The following is a 15,062-nucleotide window of genomic DNA, read 5'->3' on the forward strand; positions in this document are numbered from 1 at the left end:
ATGTAATAAAACAAATGATTTATAGTTCTACTATATTTATTACTGACCTCAAAAACACCCCAAACCTTACCATTAACACACCAAAAGACCACCAGTCTGCACTCTGAGTATGACCTCGACGATTAACTACTTCTGGAGCCATATATTCCACAGTTCCACAAAAAGAGTATGCCTTCTTTTCATGGTCAATAGACTCTTTACTTAGGCCAAAATCTGCCAAAATAAATATTGAATTCATAAATATCCTACAATAACTTCCCCACTTAAAGTTTAAACTCTGAGTGCCAATATTTACCTTAACTATTACAAAATTCTAATCCAACTTTTCAAACAACGTGCTACTCAATATTTGTACCATGATCAACTTAAAAGAAATTATATAAAGTAGAGGAGAATATTTTAATAAAATTAGGATTTTTACCTGTTAACTTGATGTGACCTTCTTCATCAAGAAGTATGCTGAAACAAAGTCAGAAAATCTTTTCAAACCACTAGATAGAGATTTATGGAAGCTAGGATGGAAATTACTGTGTTAAGGACTAGATTACTACATTATTCTAAAATATTTAGACTGAATAAAGCAAAGATAAAAAAGGAGAAATAGTTTTTAGATGCACATATGTAACAAATCCCAAAGGCAAAGTCTTACATATGTGTATTAAGGACACCTAAAAGCTATTAGAAAAAGAATCAAAACCTATATATATTCTTTCCAATTTCTAGTTGCTTTCCTTTTTTTAAAAAAATATTTATTTATTTATTAAAAAAAATTTTTTTTTTCAACGTTTATTTATTTTTGGGACAGAGAGAGACAGAGCATGAACGGGGGAGGGGCAGAGAGAGAGGGAGACACAGAATCGGAAACAGGCTCCAGGCTCCGAGCCATCAGCCCAGAGCCTGACGCGGGGCTCGAACTCACGGACCGCGAGATCGTGACCCGGCTGAAGTCGGACGCTTAACCGACTGCGCCACCCAGGCGCCCCTTAAATGTTTATTTTTGAGAGAGAGGGAGAGAGAGAGAGAGAGAGACTGAGTGCAAGCAGGGGAGGGGCAGAGAGAGAGGGAGACACAGAATCTGAAGCAGACTCCAGGCTCTGAGCTGTTACCACAGAGCCTGACATGGGGCTCGAACTCACAACTGTGGGATCCAACCTGAGCAGAAGTTGGATACTTAACTGACTGAGCCACCCAGGTGCCCCTCTAGTTGTTCTTTCTAATGCCATTCTTCAGAAGTAGCCTAATGCTTGCACAATAGACAGATAATCCACATATTTGAGTCAACTGCATTAAAGGTGTAATTTTCTTGGTCATATTTTAGGCATCTGACTCAATCATTCTTTCCTAGCTTTTCCATACAATCCTGTTCTTTTTTTAAATTAAATTTTATTTTTTAAAGTTTATTTATTTTGAGAGAGAGAAAAAAAGTACGAGTAGGGGGAGGGTCAGAGAGAGAATCCTAAGAAAACTCTGCAGCACAGAGCCCAATGTGTAGCTTGAAACCACAAACCGTGATATCATGACCTAAGCCGAAGTCAGACACTTAACGACTGAGCCACCCAGGTGTCCCCATCCAATCCTCTTAATACACCTTCCTTACACTCCTGGTTTTTCACTGACCTATCCCTTCACTGTATACAGTCTCCAGTGTTTTCTCTCTTTCTCAGTAAACTGTGAGCTCCTAGAGGGTTTTACCTTATTCACCTTGTGGCGTAGTGCCTGGTAGAGCAGAGACAAATAAGAAATGTACGTTGAATGCATGGGGCCAGTCTACAATGGGTCAATAAGGCATGCCAAATAGTTTGGGCTTCTTCTCAAGTGCACTAACATAAAAGGTTTATATGCGTGGAGGGTAAGGATAATCAGATCTTCATTTTTATAAAACAATTTGGAGGGGAAAATAAAGAATATTTGGTGATCTCTTAGATATGGACCATGATAAAGGACATATAGAGAAGACACTCAGGTTTCTGGCTTTAACAGATACTTCAGTGGAGAGTAACATCATTAATTAAGGAGCTATAAGAAGGGGTAAGTACTAAGCTGTAAGCCATTAATTCTATTTCTGGATAGGTATTTTAGCATACTGACTTGAAAGGCCAAGTAATGAACTGTTTCACTTATATTCAAAGCTATTCCATAACATAGGCATTTCCTTACTTTTAATTCTAACTAAAAATATGTGAAAGCCAAATTTTGCTCTAATATAATTTTACTGTGTCAAAAAAACTACTAACCCTCCTATGTCATTAATTCAACTATGATTATAATAAACTTTACAACTGAGGATAATTCATTAGGGACATATTTTTCATGTCTCTTTCATAAGGGATTTAATATGAAAAAAATAAAAATCTTGATTATTCTTGATTACAAAGCAGACCAACCATTTAAGGAATATAAAGGGAATTATTAGGTATGGTGGAAACCATCCTTCCTTCTGTCCAATAAATACATAAAAGACAGTTCTAAAAACAAAACAAACTTCAAATCATTCTTAGTAATTTTGAGAAAAAAAGAAGACATGGCTGAAAGAACATTACTTATGCCTTCTATAGCAAATTCATTCTCTTAAGATAACCATGCCCACCCTTTATCTTTGAAAGAAAAATATAGTTATATTAATAGGGAAAGTTCCCTTTCAACTACTAATAATCATTTTTAGCCATATTTATTATAATAGAGTTCTGTTTAAATAGAATCTGGAAAATCCTTTACAGTGCATAAAACAGTCTAAAAACTGAAATGTCTTCCAAGTTCTATATGATGGTATATATTTGGATTATTTAACAACTAAATGTTACTTCAATTAAAAGCGTCATCTAGACATCTATATGAAAGATCTCACTTCTTACATACATTTGCTCTTATTCAACCCTTAAGAAGGGCTGATGTTCTATACATAATTTTATTACCAATGCTACTCCAATGGTCTACAGTAAATACATTCAATTAAAGGACATAAAACAAGGGGCACCTGGGTGGCTCAGTTAGTTAAGCATCTGACTTCAGCTCAAGTCATGATCTCACAGTTCGTGGGTTCAAGCCTGGCGTCAGGCTCTGTACTGATAGCTCAGAGCCTGGAGCCTGCTTCGAATTCTGTGTCTCCCTCTCTCTCTCTCTGCCCCTCCCCTGCTCTCATGCGGTCTCTGTCTCAAAAATAAGTAAATATTAAAAAAAATTGAAAAAGGATATAAAACACTAACACATATTTTTATTACAAATGTTTAATCATGTTTATAGTAATTTTTTTTCTTCTAAGGACTATATGCTTGAATATTTATTCTCACCAGAAATTATATTTTATGTCATGATAGTTAGAAATGGGTAAAATAATGTGAAAAGCTCAGTAATTATCTGGGGAGTAACAATGGAACCAATATGAAACTTATCCAAAACCAAAATATATGAAAAACAAAGGTAAAATGTGAAAGTGTAACAGTTTCTAAATGATCACGTAATAGGATTCCAAAGGAGCATTTCCTCTGTTTCCTGTTTAAATATATAATTTAAACATTGTATGTAATGTTTTAATGTAAGTAGTATCTAAATTCTTGATAAAGATGATGGTTGTACAATTCTGAATATACTAAAAACCACTGAACCATACATTTTAAATGGATGTTTTGTATGGTAAGTGAATTAAATCTCCTAAAAAATAAAGACTCTTATTTATATCTTTAAAAAGGAAAAAAAAAACTTTCTTGCTCAAAGCAGTAGATAGTAAACACCAGCTAATTAAAACACAGAAGTGTGTGAAATTTAATATCAGCTTCTTGATAGCTGCTACTACAAAAACAATGGGAAATTTGCTCAACTCACACTTAAAATTTGAAATTATGTGGAAAAGGAATAAATGGTATTTGGAGGAAAGCATTAGCTCTATGCCATCCTTCATACCAAAAAATTTCCAGATGCAGTTAAAAGTAAAAAAAGAAACCATAAAATTAGAAGAAAAGTATCAGATTATGGGATTGGAAAAAGCTTTATAAGAATAAAAGTCATGGAAGAGATCACAAAAGATTGATCTGAGGAAAAAAAATACTTGTGTAGGTAAAAATACAAAGTTAAAATTAAAAAAACAAACTAGAAAAATCTATTTGCAATATATGTCAAATGGTTAAATTCTTAATTTGTAAAGCTCTCTTACAAATCAAACGGAAAAAAAAACAATACTCCAAAAGATAAATGAACAAAGGCCATGAACAGAATAGTCACACAAAAATACAAACTGCCAGGGACACCTGGGTGGTTTAGGCGGTTAAGCATCCGACTCTTGGTTTTGGCTCAGGTCATGATCTCACAGTTTGTGAGTTCTGGCCCCATGTTGGGCTCTGTGCTGACAGCATGGAGCCTGCTTGGGACTTCTCTCTCCCTCTCTCTCTGCCTCTACCTGGCTTGCTGTCTCTTGCTCTCTCTCAATAAATAAATAAACAAACAAACAAACAAACATAAAAAAATACAAATTGCCAACAAACATATGAACATGGATTTCAACTTCATTAGAAATAAAAAATGCAAATGAAAGCAAGATAACAATAAGAGATTATGATTGACAGATTTTTAAAAGTATGAGAATATATAGTGTTAGCAGAAATGTGAAGCACAGGTGTTCTAGCACAATTCTTGTGGTAGTTCTATGAAGTAATTTTATTTTTTATTACCTCCTAAATAATCACATTACATTGTATTCGACTTAGTAGCATAATTCCTTACTTTTCTGGTTTTAAGTCTCTATAGATTATTCCCAGGCTATGTAGATGGTCTAAAGCAAGTGCAAGTTCGGCCAAGTAGAATTTGACATCTTCTTCTGTGAACATCACCTAAAATAAAATAATAATTTTTCTGTCTTTATTTTCTTTCTGTGTCTGTAGTTTTTATTTAAAATTCCATCCTAGAGTTCAAATATTCAAAAATTATAAATATGCTAATCACATGTAGTTTTATCCACAATTTACTTATGAAAGGAATTTGCAAAAATTATTGAATCAGTTAACTAATCACTTTCTAAATGCTAAATGTGCACTGTGGGAGAAATAATTTTACATTTTGTTAAGTAACAACTATATTCAGATTGTGACACTACTGCCCCACCACAGTAACATCTTAGAAATGAAAAATGATCTTTAAAATGTATGCTGAATTTCCACTACTAATCGTTTAAGGATATCTTGATATATTATTGCTTCTGAAAAACTATAACTGAAAGAAGCAGGACAAAAGACAAAGAATTTATTAATTTAAAGTCCTACTTTCAGAACAACTTCAAAAAGGAGGAAAAGAACTCTTTTTGGCTCTAATTCCTTAATATAAGAATCTTGTGCCACTAGAGAAAATACAATAAACACAATATTGAAATATAACAAAGCTTTAGTTAAAACAGTATACATATAGATAGATTAAAAACAGAGATTAATTATATACCTCTTTGGATAAGCGTGTAAACAAATCTCCTCCCCTGAGAAAATCCAAAATAAGATACAACTTCCCTTCAGTTTGAAAAGCTGAATGAAGAAATGAAGATTTGTTTAATCTACCAGGTTTTTTTTTTGGCTTATATTAGGTCAGCTCATTCACAAATGAATATCATTTTTAAGCAAATTAATGATTATATCACAGAGCTAAAGAGATTTTTATTTAGAAGATAACCAATGATTTTCTTAGTTTCCATGTGGAAATGTTAAATGTAGTGTTTCTTATTATGGAACCACTAGAACATTTGTTACATTTTCTTCAGGCAATAGTCTCTCAGGAATATAATAGTTTTAAAACATGTGACTAATAAGAAAAATTCCCAACATGGTCACTTTACCATGAAACAACAACAACAACAACAACAAAAACATGTCACTTAAGTGCAGAAAAAATGTGGGTTGGTTAGCTTTAATCACACATAATAAGAATCATCACAACTTTGCCCACTGAGAAAAAGCACATATACCTTTGGGGAAAAGAAAGGTGATAAAAGCTTCAGGATGTGACATTAGGGATTTTTTTCTTGCTTTTAAGAGAAGCTGGGTTGGGCTAACACATATGGACTACAAAATGCTAATACACTGTTATTAATTATTATAATAAAAAACAATGATTATTATTACCTATTCCTATGGCTACCACTCAGAAACATAAGTATAAATGCAATAAAAGCTTCTAAAGTTTAAGAAGTAAAGGCTTAATTTCCACGACTTTATTTATCTATTAAACACATATAAATCTACACAAGCAAATATATACATTAATACATCTGAATGCACTCAGGGAGTGAGGCATTAGGTGGAGGAATGAGGCTGCAGGTGGTTCACAACTTACCATAATGCAACTTGACAATAAAAGGATGATTAACTTCTACCAAGATATCACGCTCCATTTTTGTCCGAACACGGTCTCGAACTACAAAATATTGCACATATGGCTATACTACAATAGCTTTCAGACACAATCCTTAAGACAAAATCTCTTTGGGGACTATTTTAAATAAAATTTTGCTAAAATGTGAATCTACATTTTTATATATGCCAATAAAGCTATTTATACATACAAATAAAACATGACTCTTGAAGTTTTAAAATTAATATATTGTTTACTAAATTACACAACCAGAAGAAATTGTTCGTATTTAAAAATCTGTGCTTTAACTTAAAAAAAAATACAGATAACATATCAGATGTTGAATCAGACGTTGGCTTTAAGATCAAATTCACAAACATTTTAATCTAAGTTATGAAAATGGCCAAAAAGGAGTAACTTTTGAAAAACAAGGCATCCCAATGAAATATTAAAACATACACACAAAAACGGAATAGATTTCACTACCCCTACCAACCTTATCAACCAAACAAGCATTCATTAAGCATCTATAAAATGTGGCAGACATGGTGAAGGATGAATGAATATACCGAAAAAGGTCTATTTTGAGTTAAGGAAGAGAAGGAGAGGGAGAAGAAATAATGTAGTGCAGCTGAAAGGGCGAAGGCTTTCTGGAGTTACAAAAAATATCTCGATTTAGATCTGTGTAATACTGAGCAAGTTACCTACTTAAACTCTGAGTCTCAGTTATCTCTCATAGATAAAACAGGGATAACACCACTGTACCTTTGGGGGCTGTGTGACCATTTGAGATAAGGTTTGTACATCCCAGAGCCTGGTACATAGGAGATACTCAATTAAATGGTAGCTATCGCACCATGAATACGGTAAAGGGATAAAATGAGTTATTACCGGGAATAAGGAGTACAGGAATTCAGAGAAGGGAGAGATGAGTTTTACTTGCATGGGAAAGCTAGAGGGAAGAGGTGGATTTAGGAACTTTTAGAGTGGAACGTAGATGGGTGGGAAGGATCAGGCCTAAAGAAGAAAAGTCCAGGTGTGGAGTACCAGTGCAAGTGAGAACATGGAGGCATGCATGAAGAAAAGAAAGCAACCAAATCAGTATGGAAATTGGGGAGGTGAAATTGGGAAGACCCAGATTCTTGATAATTTGGAATGGCATGATAAATTTATGTTTGATCCTGTAGGCAAAGCTCTCTTTTACCAACCAAACATTTCCTGAGTAAATTTTGTGTGTCAGGCACTGGGAGATACAAATACAAACAAAATCATCTTCAAGAAGCTCATAATCTGGTGGGAATGACAGATGAGCAAAAAAAAAAAAAAATTGAATACATTCTGGTAAGTATTCTGTGTTGGCAGCTCAAGGGATTTGAGAGGTGAAAATAATCATTCATTAAAGTTTTAATTTTTTTCTGTTGCATAATAAGGATAAATCATAAATAACTTTTATTTTTCAGGCCAGAATGACTGAATGGTTGTGTCAGATATTAAGCAGAAAGAATGGGAAAGAGAATCTTTTGTGGGGGGAAAGAAGGGACAGAAAGATGAGTTGACGGGGTTTTTTGTTTTTTTTTTTTTTTTCAATTTAAAGTGACTGCAGATATTTAAAACACAGAAGTAAGACCTCTGGAAAAAATAAACAAAGAAGCTAACACAAAATCCTATGTTTCCCATTCTACCAATTTTCCACTTCCAACTGGGAGATTTTGGTGCCAGTGACTGGAAATGGGAAAACCAAGTATAGAAACCAATTACTCTTGATACCTATAAAGCTTTGTCTTTTAAATGACTTGTCCAGCTGGTGTATCAAATTCAGTATCAATCTCTGATTTCATTATCTGTCCTATCACAACAACTCTGGTGTCTTCTATTATTTATGTGAATGAGGTTCATCACCTAGGACTGCTGATAATTCTGCTCCAGTCTAGCCCACATCTGTGTTTTTTCTACTGCTACCCATATGATCTTGAATTCAGTTCCTATTATCTTAAAAGGTAGATTCCAAATTCCTACCTCTTTCAATAATTACACAAACATTACAGATCTTATCATTTAAAACTCACCTCTCTGTTCAGTAAGCAGCAAAAACATCCACCAACATACTTACTGTATATCTCTCTTCTATTATTCTACCACAATGAAAAGAACAATCATTTGGGAGTCAAGAGCTACAGTTTTTAGTGGCTCTGCTAACAACTGAATTACCTTAGTCAAATCCTTACACTCCTTGGGGACTTCCTGCTTCCTTCTCTATAAAATGAGAGGCTAGAGGGACCCCTGGGTGGCTCAGTTGGGTAAGCATCCAACTATTGGTTTCGGCTCAGGTCATGATCTCACAATTCATGAGTTTGAGCCCTGTGTTGGGGTCTGCACTGTCAGTGTGGAGCCTGCTTGGGACTCTCTGTCTCCCTCCCTCTCTCTGCTCCTCCCCTGTTCTCTCTTTATCTCAAAATAAATAAACTTATAAAATAAAATGAAATGCTAGAACAAGATGATTTTCAATTATGATTATCTTGTGAGGTGGTTTCCTTACATGTAACACTGATGAGACCTTGTTTAGTTGCAAATGAGCAGTGAGATACTGTCACTAAAGGATTCCTTCATTTTGTCTGAGGTAGGACTGTTTAATAATTCTAATCTGGTTTCTTTTACTTATGTAAAGACCTATTGACAAATATAAATCATCCTACAATCAGGAGTTCTGATGAGGATATACTGCTTTAGAAAAAGGCATGTTTTATATTGGTAAACTCTAAACCCTGAAATAGAATTTGTTAATAATGACTCATGCTGGCAAAGCAACTACCTTCCTCTGAAATAATTTTTCTCATATAGTAGTTATTAGGTTTTAAATCCTCCTTGACTTGAACATGAGAGTGAACAAGAAGAAATGGTGTTTATGTTTCCAGGATTATATATTAAGAAACTGTTGAAGCAATGGTTTACAAAACTTTTAGGCCCACAGACTACTGTATTAGGACAAAAGTCCCCACAAACTCAACCTCACACTACTGACTTCTATTTGACCCCACTTATTGAATTAATAGGAACTCTGAAATGGAAACAAAGAGACTTCTGCTTAAATATAGATGTTTTATTTTCTACTTTCTTACAAACCCCCAGTGAAATTACATTAATGGAACAATTATGCATAAACTCGTAAGGACAAAGAACAGGAGAGGAAGCAAGAGCAGAAGTAGATAAGAGAAAGCTAAGACTAAGGGAATGAAGCCAAGGAGAAATAAGCAAATTCTTGCCAGAGAACCCTTTCCAATTGGTTATTTGGTACTTCACTCTTAAATGAGAAAAAGTTAGCAAAGGACCCATAGGCATTTGAGGAAAGGCTCTAAAGATGAAAAACAGCTCTCAAAATAAATAGAAAGAAAAAGGAATATGGTGAAACAGAGACAATGTAAAGAACACAAGAAAACTTAAAAATCACCCTTGTCATTTATATCCACCAAGAGAGCAAAAATCATATGGCACCCATGAAAAAGAAGCTTTAAAAGGGATAGGAGGAAAGGAACCATTATCTTCAATAAACTACAAAGAAAAAAAGTGTAGAACTCACAGATTAAAAGACTTAAAAGAGATTATCGACCAACTACAAAATATAGATCTTATATAGATCCCGATTCAAACATACTGCAAAAAGAAAAATGAATCATAACAATAGTCATAATTGGAAATGTGAATACTGACTGGATATCTGTATATTAGATTTTTAGGTATAATGTTAGAGTTGTATCATTTCTTTTAAGAGTTTTTATCTTTTAGAGATACATACTAAAATATTTATGGAAAAAATGTACAATGTCTGGGATGTGCTCCAAAGTATCAAAAGAGGGGGAGGGGAAGAACACAGACGCAAAAAAAAAAAAAAAAAATTGACTGTGAACTGGGAAATGCTGAAGCAGCAAGGAGGGTATATGGGTGTTCTCTATATTCTTTGGTTTCTTTCTTCTTTTAAATTTTTTTAATGTTTATTTATTTTTGAGAGAGAGAGAGAGAGAGAGGCAGAAAGAGAGAGAGAATGAGCGGGAGAAAGGCAGAGAGAAGGGGAGCGAGGATCTGAAGCAGGCTGTGTGCTGACAGACCAACACGGGGCTCGAACTCACGAACCGTGAGATCATGACCTGAGTTGAATTCGGATGCTTAACCAACAGAGCCACCCAAGGTGCCCAATTCTTTACTTTCTTTCTCTAAATGTTCGACACTTTCTTTCTTTTTAAAAAAATTTTTAATGTTTATTTATTTTTGAGAGACAGAGACAGAGACAGCGAGCGAGTGGGGGAGGAGCAGAGAGAGAGGGAGACACAGAATCTGAAGCAGGCTCCAGGCTCTGAGCTGTAAGCACAGAGGCTGACCTGGGGCTTGAAATCACAAACCGTGAGATCATGACCTGAGCCAAAGTCAGATGCTTAACCGACTGAGCCACCGAGGTGCCCTGACACTTTCTGTGAGAAAAGGTTTTAAAAAATGGAATAGAGAACAAGGAAAATCTAGGAAATTAAAAACGGTGGTCGAGGGGCACTTGGGTTGCTCGGTTGGTTAAGCATCCAACTCTTTATTTCAGCTCAGGCCATGATCTCATGGTTCGTGGAATCGAGCCCCACATCAGGCTCTGCACTGACAGTGTGTAGCCTGCTTGGAATTCTCTCTCTCCGTCTCCCCCATTGCCTCTCTCTCTCTCTCAAAATAAACAAACAAAAATGATGGTAGAAACAAAAAGGTCAATAGAAAGGTTGAGAGACAGTTGATAATATTTCCTAGGATATAGGGGGAAAAGGACAAAACTGGAAAACAGGAGGGAAAAACAAAATTAAGAAATGATCCAGGAGGTCCAACATATTTGAAGAGAAGCTGTTACAAAATGGGGAAGTAATGACAAAACACTCTGCCAAAACTGAAGAAATGAGTTTCTAGAATGGAAGAGGCCACCCCATACCTGGTATGATGAATTTTAAAAGTCCACACTAAAGAAATACCACTGTACAAGTTCCAGAACACCAGGGATAAAGTATAGAGTGATTCTAAAGACTTCCAAAGAGGAAAAGCTGCTTATGCACAAAGGACTGAAGTCAGAATTGCAATAAACTTCATAACTGCAACACAGGGAACTGGAAGACAATGGAAACAATGCCTTCAAATATCGGAGGGAAAATTACTTCTCACCTAGAATTTTACACTCAGCCAAATTATAAATTAAGTGAGGGGCAGAATAAAGACATTTTAAGACATTCAAGGTCACAGAAAAATTAGAATCCATTCACCCTTTCTGAGGTAGCTACTAGAAGATATGTTACACCCAGACTGGAAAGTAAACTGAGAAAAAGGTAGAAACAGAATTTAGAAAATGAGATCTAATACAGCAAAGATGTGAAGGAAAAGTGACTCCACTATACTATTTGGCTCAGTGAGGAACAGTATGTACGTACGTACGTACATATGTATGTATGTATGTATGTATGTATTTATGTAAATTTAGTTGTTTATTTTTGAGGGGGGGCGGAGGGACAGAAAGAGAGGGAGAGGGAAGATCCCAAGCAGGCTCCACGCAGTCAATGCAAAGCCTGACGTGGTGTTCAAACTCACAAACCATGAGATCAAGACCAAAGCAGAAACCAAAAGTCATATACTTAATTGACTGAACCATGCAGGTACTCCAAGAAGTTTTTATAAACCTGCAATAATGAAAACATTACTGGGAAGACATGAAATGGGGAATTGTGTGTGGGCGATAGTATGAGAGAACCAAATCCTAATCTTCCATGTTACAAAGTCAATAAATTATAATATCACCAAATGAAAACAATCAAAGAATTGCAATAAAGAATACTGAATGTGGAGGTAAATGGCAGAAGCAGCAGTTGAGTAGATAGACGAAAGTCACTGTCTCTGAGGGTCAACAACTGGATGGGAGGGGTTGGTAAAGCTCTGCTATTTTATAAGATTCTATATATAAATTACTTTGATAAAAATAAAAATTGAGTTTAAGAATACATTAAAAATTATCTGACACTTTACAATTCCAATATGTCAGATATTTTCACTTTTCTATGGTTTCTTCTATAGCTCATATCCATGTAATTTTACATACTTGTGGTAGCCAAATTTGTTACAATTGTTTACTTTCATATTTTCATTAAGTTCATTTTGGGGATTATATTTGAAATATTTCCTTTAAATAATATTCTATTAAATTATATGCTATATTAAAATATTCCTCCATTTTTCAATGTTTGTGTGATTTCTAAATTATCAACATTATAAATTAATGTTGCTGTGAGAACTGTCAAGTACATGAATTCTTTCTTTGAGATTATTTCCTGAGGTTAATTTAGCAGCAATAATGGCTCTTTGTATTTACTGCAAAACCACTTTCCAATTTATGTTGCCATCATATGAAATAACTCATTAAAAAATTTTTTTTTAACATTTATTCATTTTTGAGAGACAGAGAGAAACAGAGGGTGAATGGGAGAGGGGCAGACAGAGAGGAAGGCACAGAATCCAAAGCAGGCTCCAGGCTCTGAGCTGTCAGCACTGAGACTGACTGGGGAGCCCAAACCTACACCACCGTGAGATCACGACCTGAAGACACTTAACCGACTGAGCCACCCGGGGACCCCAATATCCAATTTTTTACATGTATTTCTTTATTAGCAAAATGAACATTTTTCCAAAGATTATTTTATCCCCCTGCATAAAACTTATCCTGAAATCCTTTAGGTAGAGGTTGTAATGTTACCTTTTAGGAACTCCTATTAATTGTTCCTTTTACATTTATTAGTTGGAATTCTACTATAAGGAAGAGCCTTCCCTTTCTCCATATTACTTAATATATGGATCAATTCATGGATTTTATACTATCACTATCATGGATTTTTGCAATGTTCAAATTGTCCTAGATTTGGCTGTAGGGGTCCTTTACTGATTCTTCGTATTATTATTTTGTAATATTTGAAGTGAATAATTTCATGATTTCCTATTTATACTACTTTTCATTTTATGAAAAGCTAAAATTTTTGAAGTGTCAATTTATTTGAGATTTGTAATTTGCTCAATATCTCTTCACAAGTTTCTTAGATGTGTTAATTTGTAAAATCCACTTAGATTGTTCAGTTAGATTGCTATATTTTTTTATGACATAGAGTTTAAGAGACTAATTTTTTTTCCAGGTTGCTCAGGAATATTTCGAACAAAACTTATGAAATCATTATTTCTCAATGTTCTGTATACCTGGTTTGTCATACAGCACAGCAAGTACTCAATATTTTTATAAATACATTAAAATTTAATATGTAATACTTTTTTTCATTCCAATTCACATTCAATCAGTGTTTACTGAGGGCGTAAAATATGCCACTTTCCTTTTTTAATTTTTTATTTTTTTCCCTTTTTTAAATATATAATACTTTTGTGATGTTTTATTCTGATTTGTATGCCTATATTATTCCCCCCAATAACATAGTGAATTATTACTGTTTTAAATAAGCTTTAAACCTGAGAGAGCTTATTCCTTTCCTATTCTTCTTTTTTCAAATATTTTTTGAGGTGTATGCTTTGTTTCAAATGAAATTAAAAAATTTTTTTTTAAATGTTTATTTATTTTTGAGAGAGAGAGACAAAGCATGAACGGGGAAGGGTCAGAGAGAGAGGGAGACACAGAATCCGAAGCAGGCTCCAGGCTCTGAGCTGTCAGCACAGAGCCCGACGCGGGGCTCGAACCCACAGACCATGAGATCATGACCGTGAGATCATGAGCCAAAGTCAGACGCTTAACCGACTGAGCCACCCAGGCGCCCCTCAAATGAAATTTTAAATATTTAAAAGAAAATTCAATTGGAATCTTGAGGATATGGAGCTAATTGGATGGATGGCTAGATGAATACTGGGATTCTTAACAACAGTTGGCCTTCTGTAAAAGGAATTGGGCATTTATTTTCCTTCCTGATATCTTTTAGATTTTTCAGTTTCATAGTTTATGTATGTTATGCACAACACAGATCCTGTTAAACATATGAAACCTACTTTTGTTGTTTTTGTGAATGAACTCTCTTATGTAAGTTCCACCTATGGAGTTTTTTAAAAATTAATTTTGAGAAAGGGGGGGGGGGAATGAATGAGTGGGAAAGGGGCAGAGAGAGAATCCCATGCTGACAGCGTGGAGCCCAACACAGGGCTTGATCTCACAAACTGTGAGATCATGACCTCAGTTGAAATCAAGAGCCGGACACTTAACCAACTGAGCCACCCAGGCGCCCCTCCACCTATGCAGTTTTATAGCATGAAATTCCTAAGCATAAAGTTACAGAAGTACTGATATAAAGGAGGGCACTGAGGATAAAATTTAATTTCCTGGTCCTAGCAAGAATCAACTATGTAGTGTTCCAGGAGTAGAGACTGGATAGGAAAGAAAATACATTCAGGAAGGGAGCAAGAGAAAGGAAGCAAAGGATGTTTATAGAAAAATGTGGAATTTCTTAGAATAATGATATCCAGAGTGGGTGACTAGCTGGGAAGAATAACATCAGAAATAATAAATGATCATCACAGATATTCCTTTCAGAATATTCTAAAATCTTTAAAATTACATGTAAATTGAAGAAGAAAAAAATGATGTTGGGAATCAATATAAAAACAACTGGAGGTTATGTGGTAAAATAACCAATACTACTACATAAAAGGAAGATGTAAATATTTTAAAAACTATGTGTAATTTCCTCTAAATG

General features: G+C 34.7%; 1 protein-coding gene across 5 annotated transcripts in view; it reads right to left on the minus strand.

Annotated features, from left to right (window-relative positions):
• The window catches only part of RPS6KA3 (ribosomal protein S6 kinase A3), a 120,887-nt gene that overhangs the window by 38,962 nt on the left and 66,863 nt on the right, over positions 1-15,062 (minus strand). For all 5 annotated transcript variants that reach the window (XM_045051261.1, XM_004000334.6, XM_006943611.5 and 2 more), the window contains 5 exons: positions 6,307-6,387; positions 5,422-5,501; positions 4,714-4,820; positions 422-459; positions 71-213 (listed from right to left, as the gene is read on the minus strand). In XM_045051261.1, coding sequence (XP_044907196.1) covers positions 71-213; positions 422-459; positions 4,714-4,820; positions 5,422-5,501; positions 6,307-6,387 — 449 coding nt within the window. The remainder of the gene's footprint in view (positions 1-70; positions 214-421; positions 460-4,713; positions 4,821-5,421; positions 5,502-6,306; positions 6,388-15,062) is intronic.

The sequence above is a fragment of the Felis catus genome, chromosome X (assembly GCF_018350175.1).
Source record: "Felis catus isolate Fca126 chromosome X, F.catus_Fca126_mat1.0, whole genome shotgun sequence".
In the NCBI taxonomy this organism is placed as follows: Eukaryota; Metazoa; Chordata; class Mammalia; order Carnivora; family Felidae; genus Felis; species Felis catus.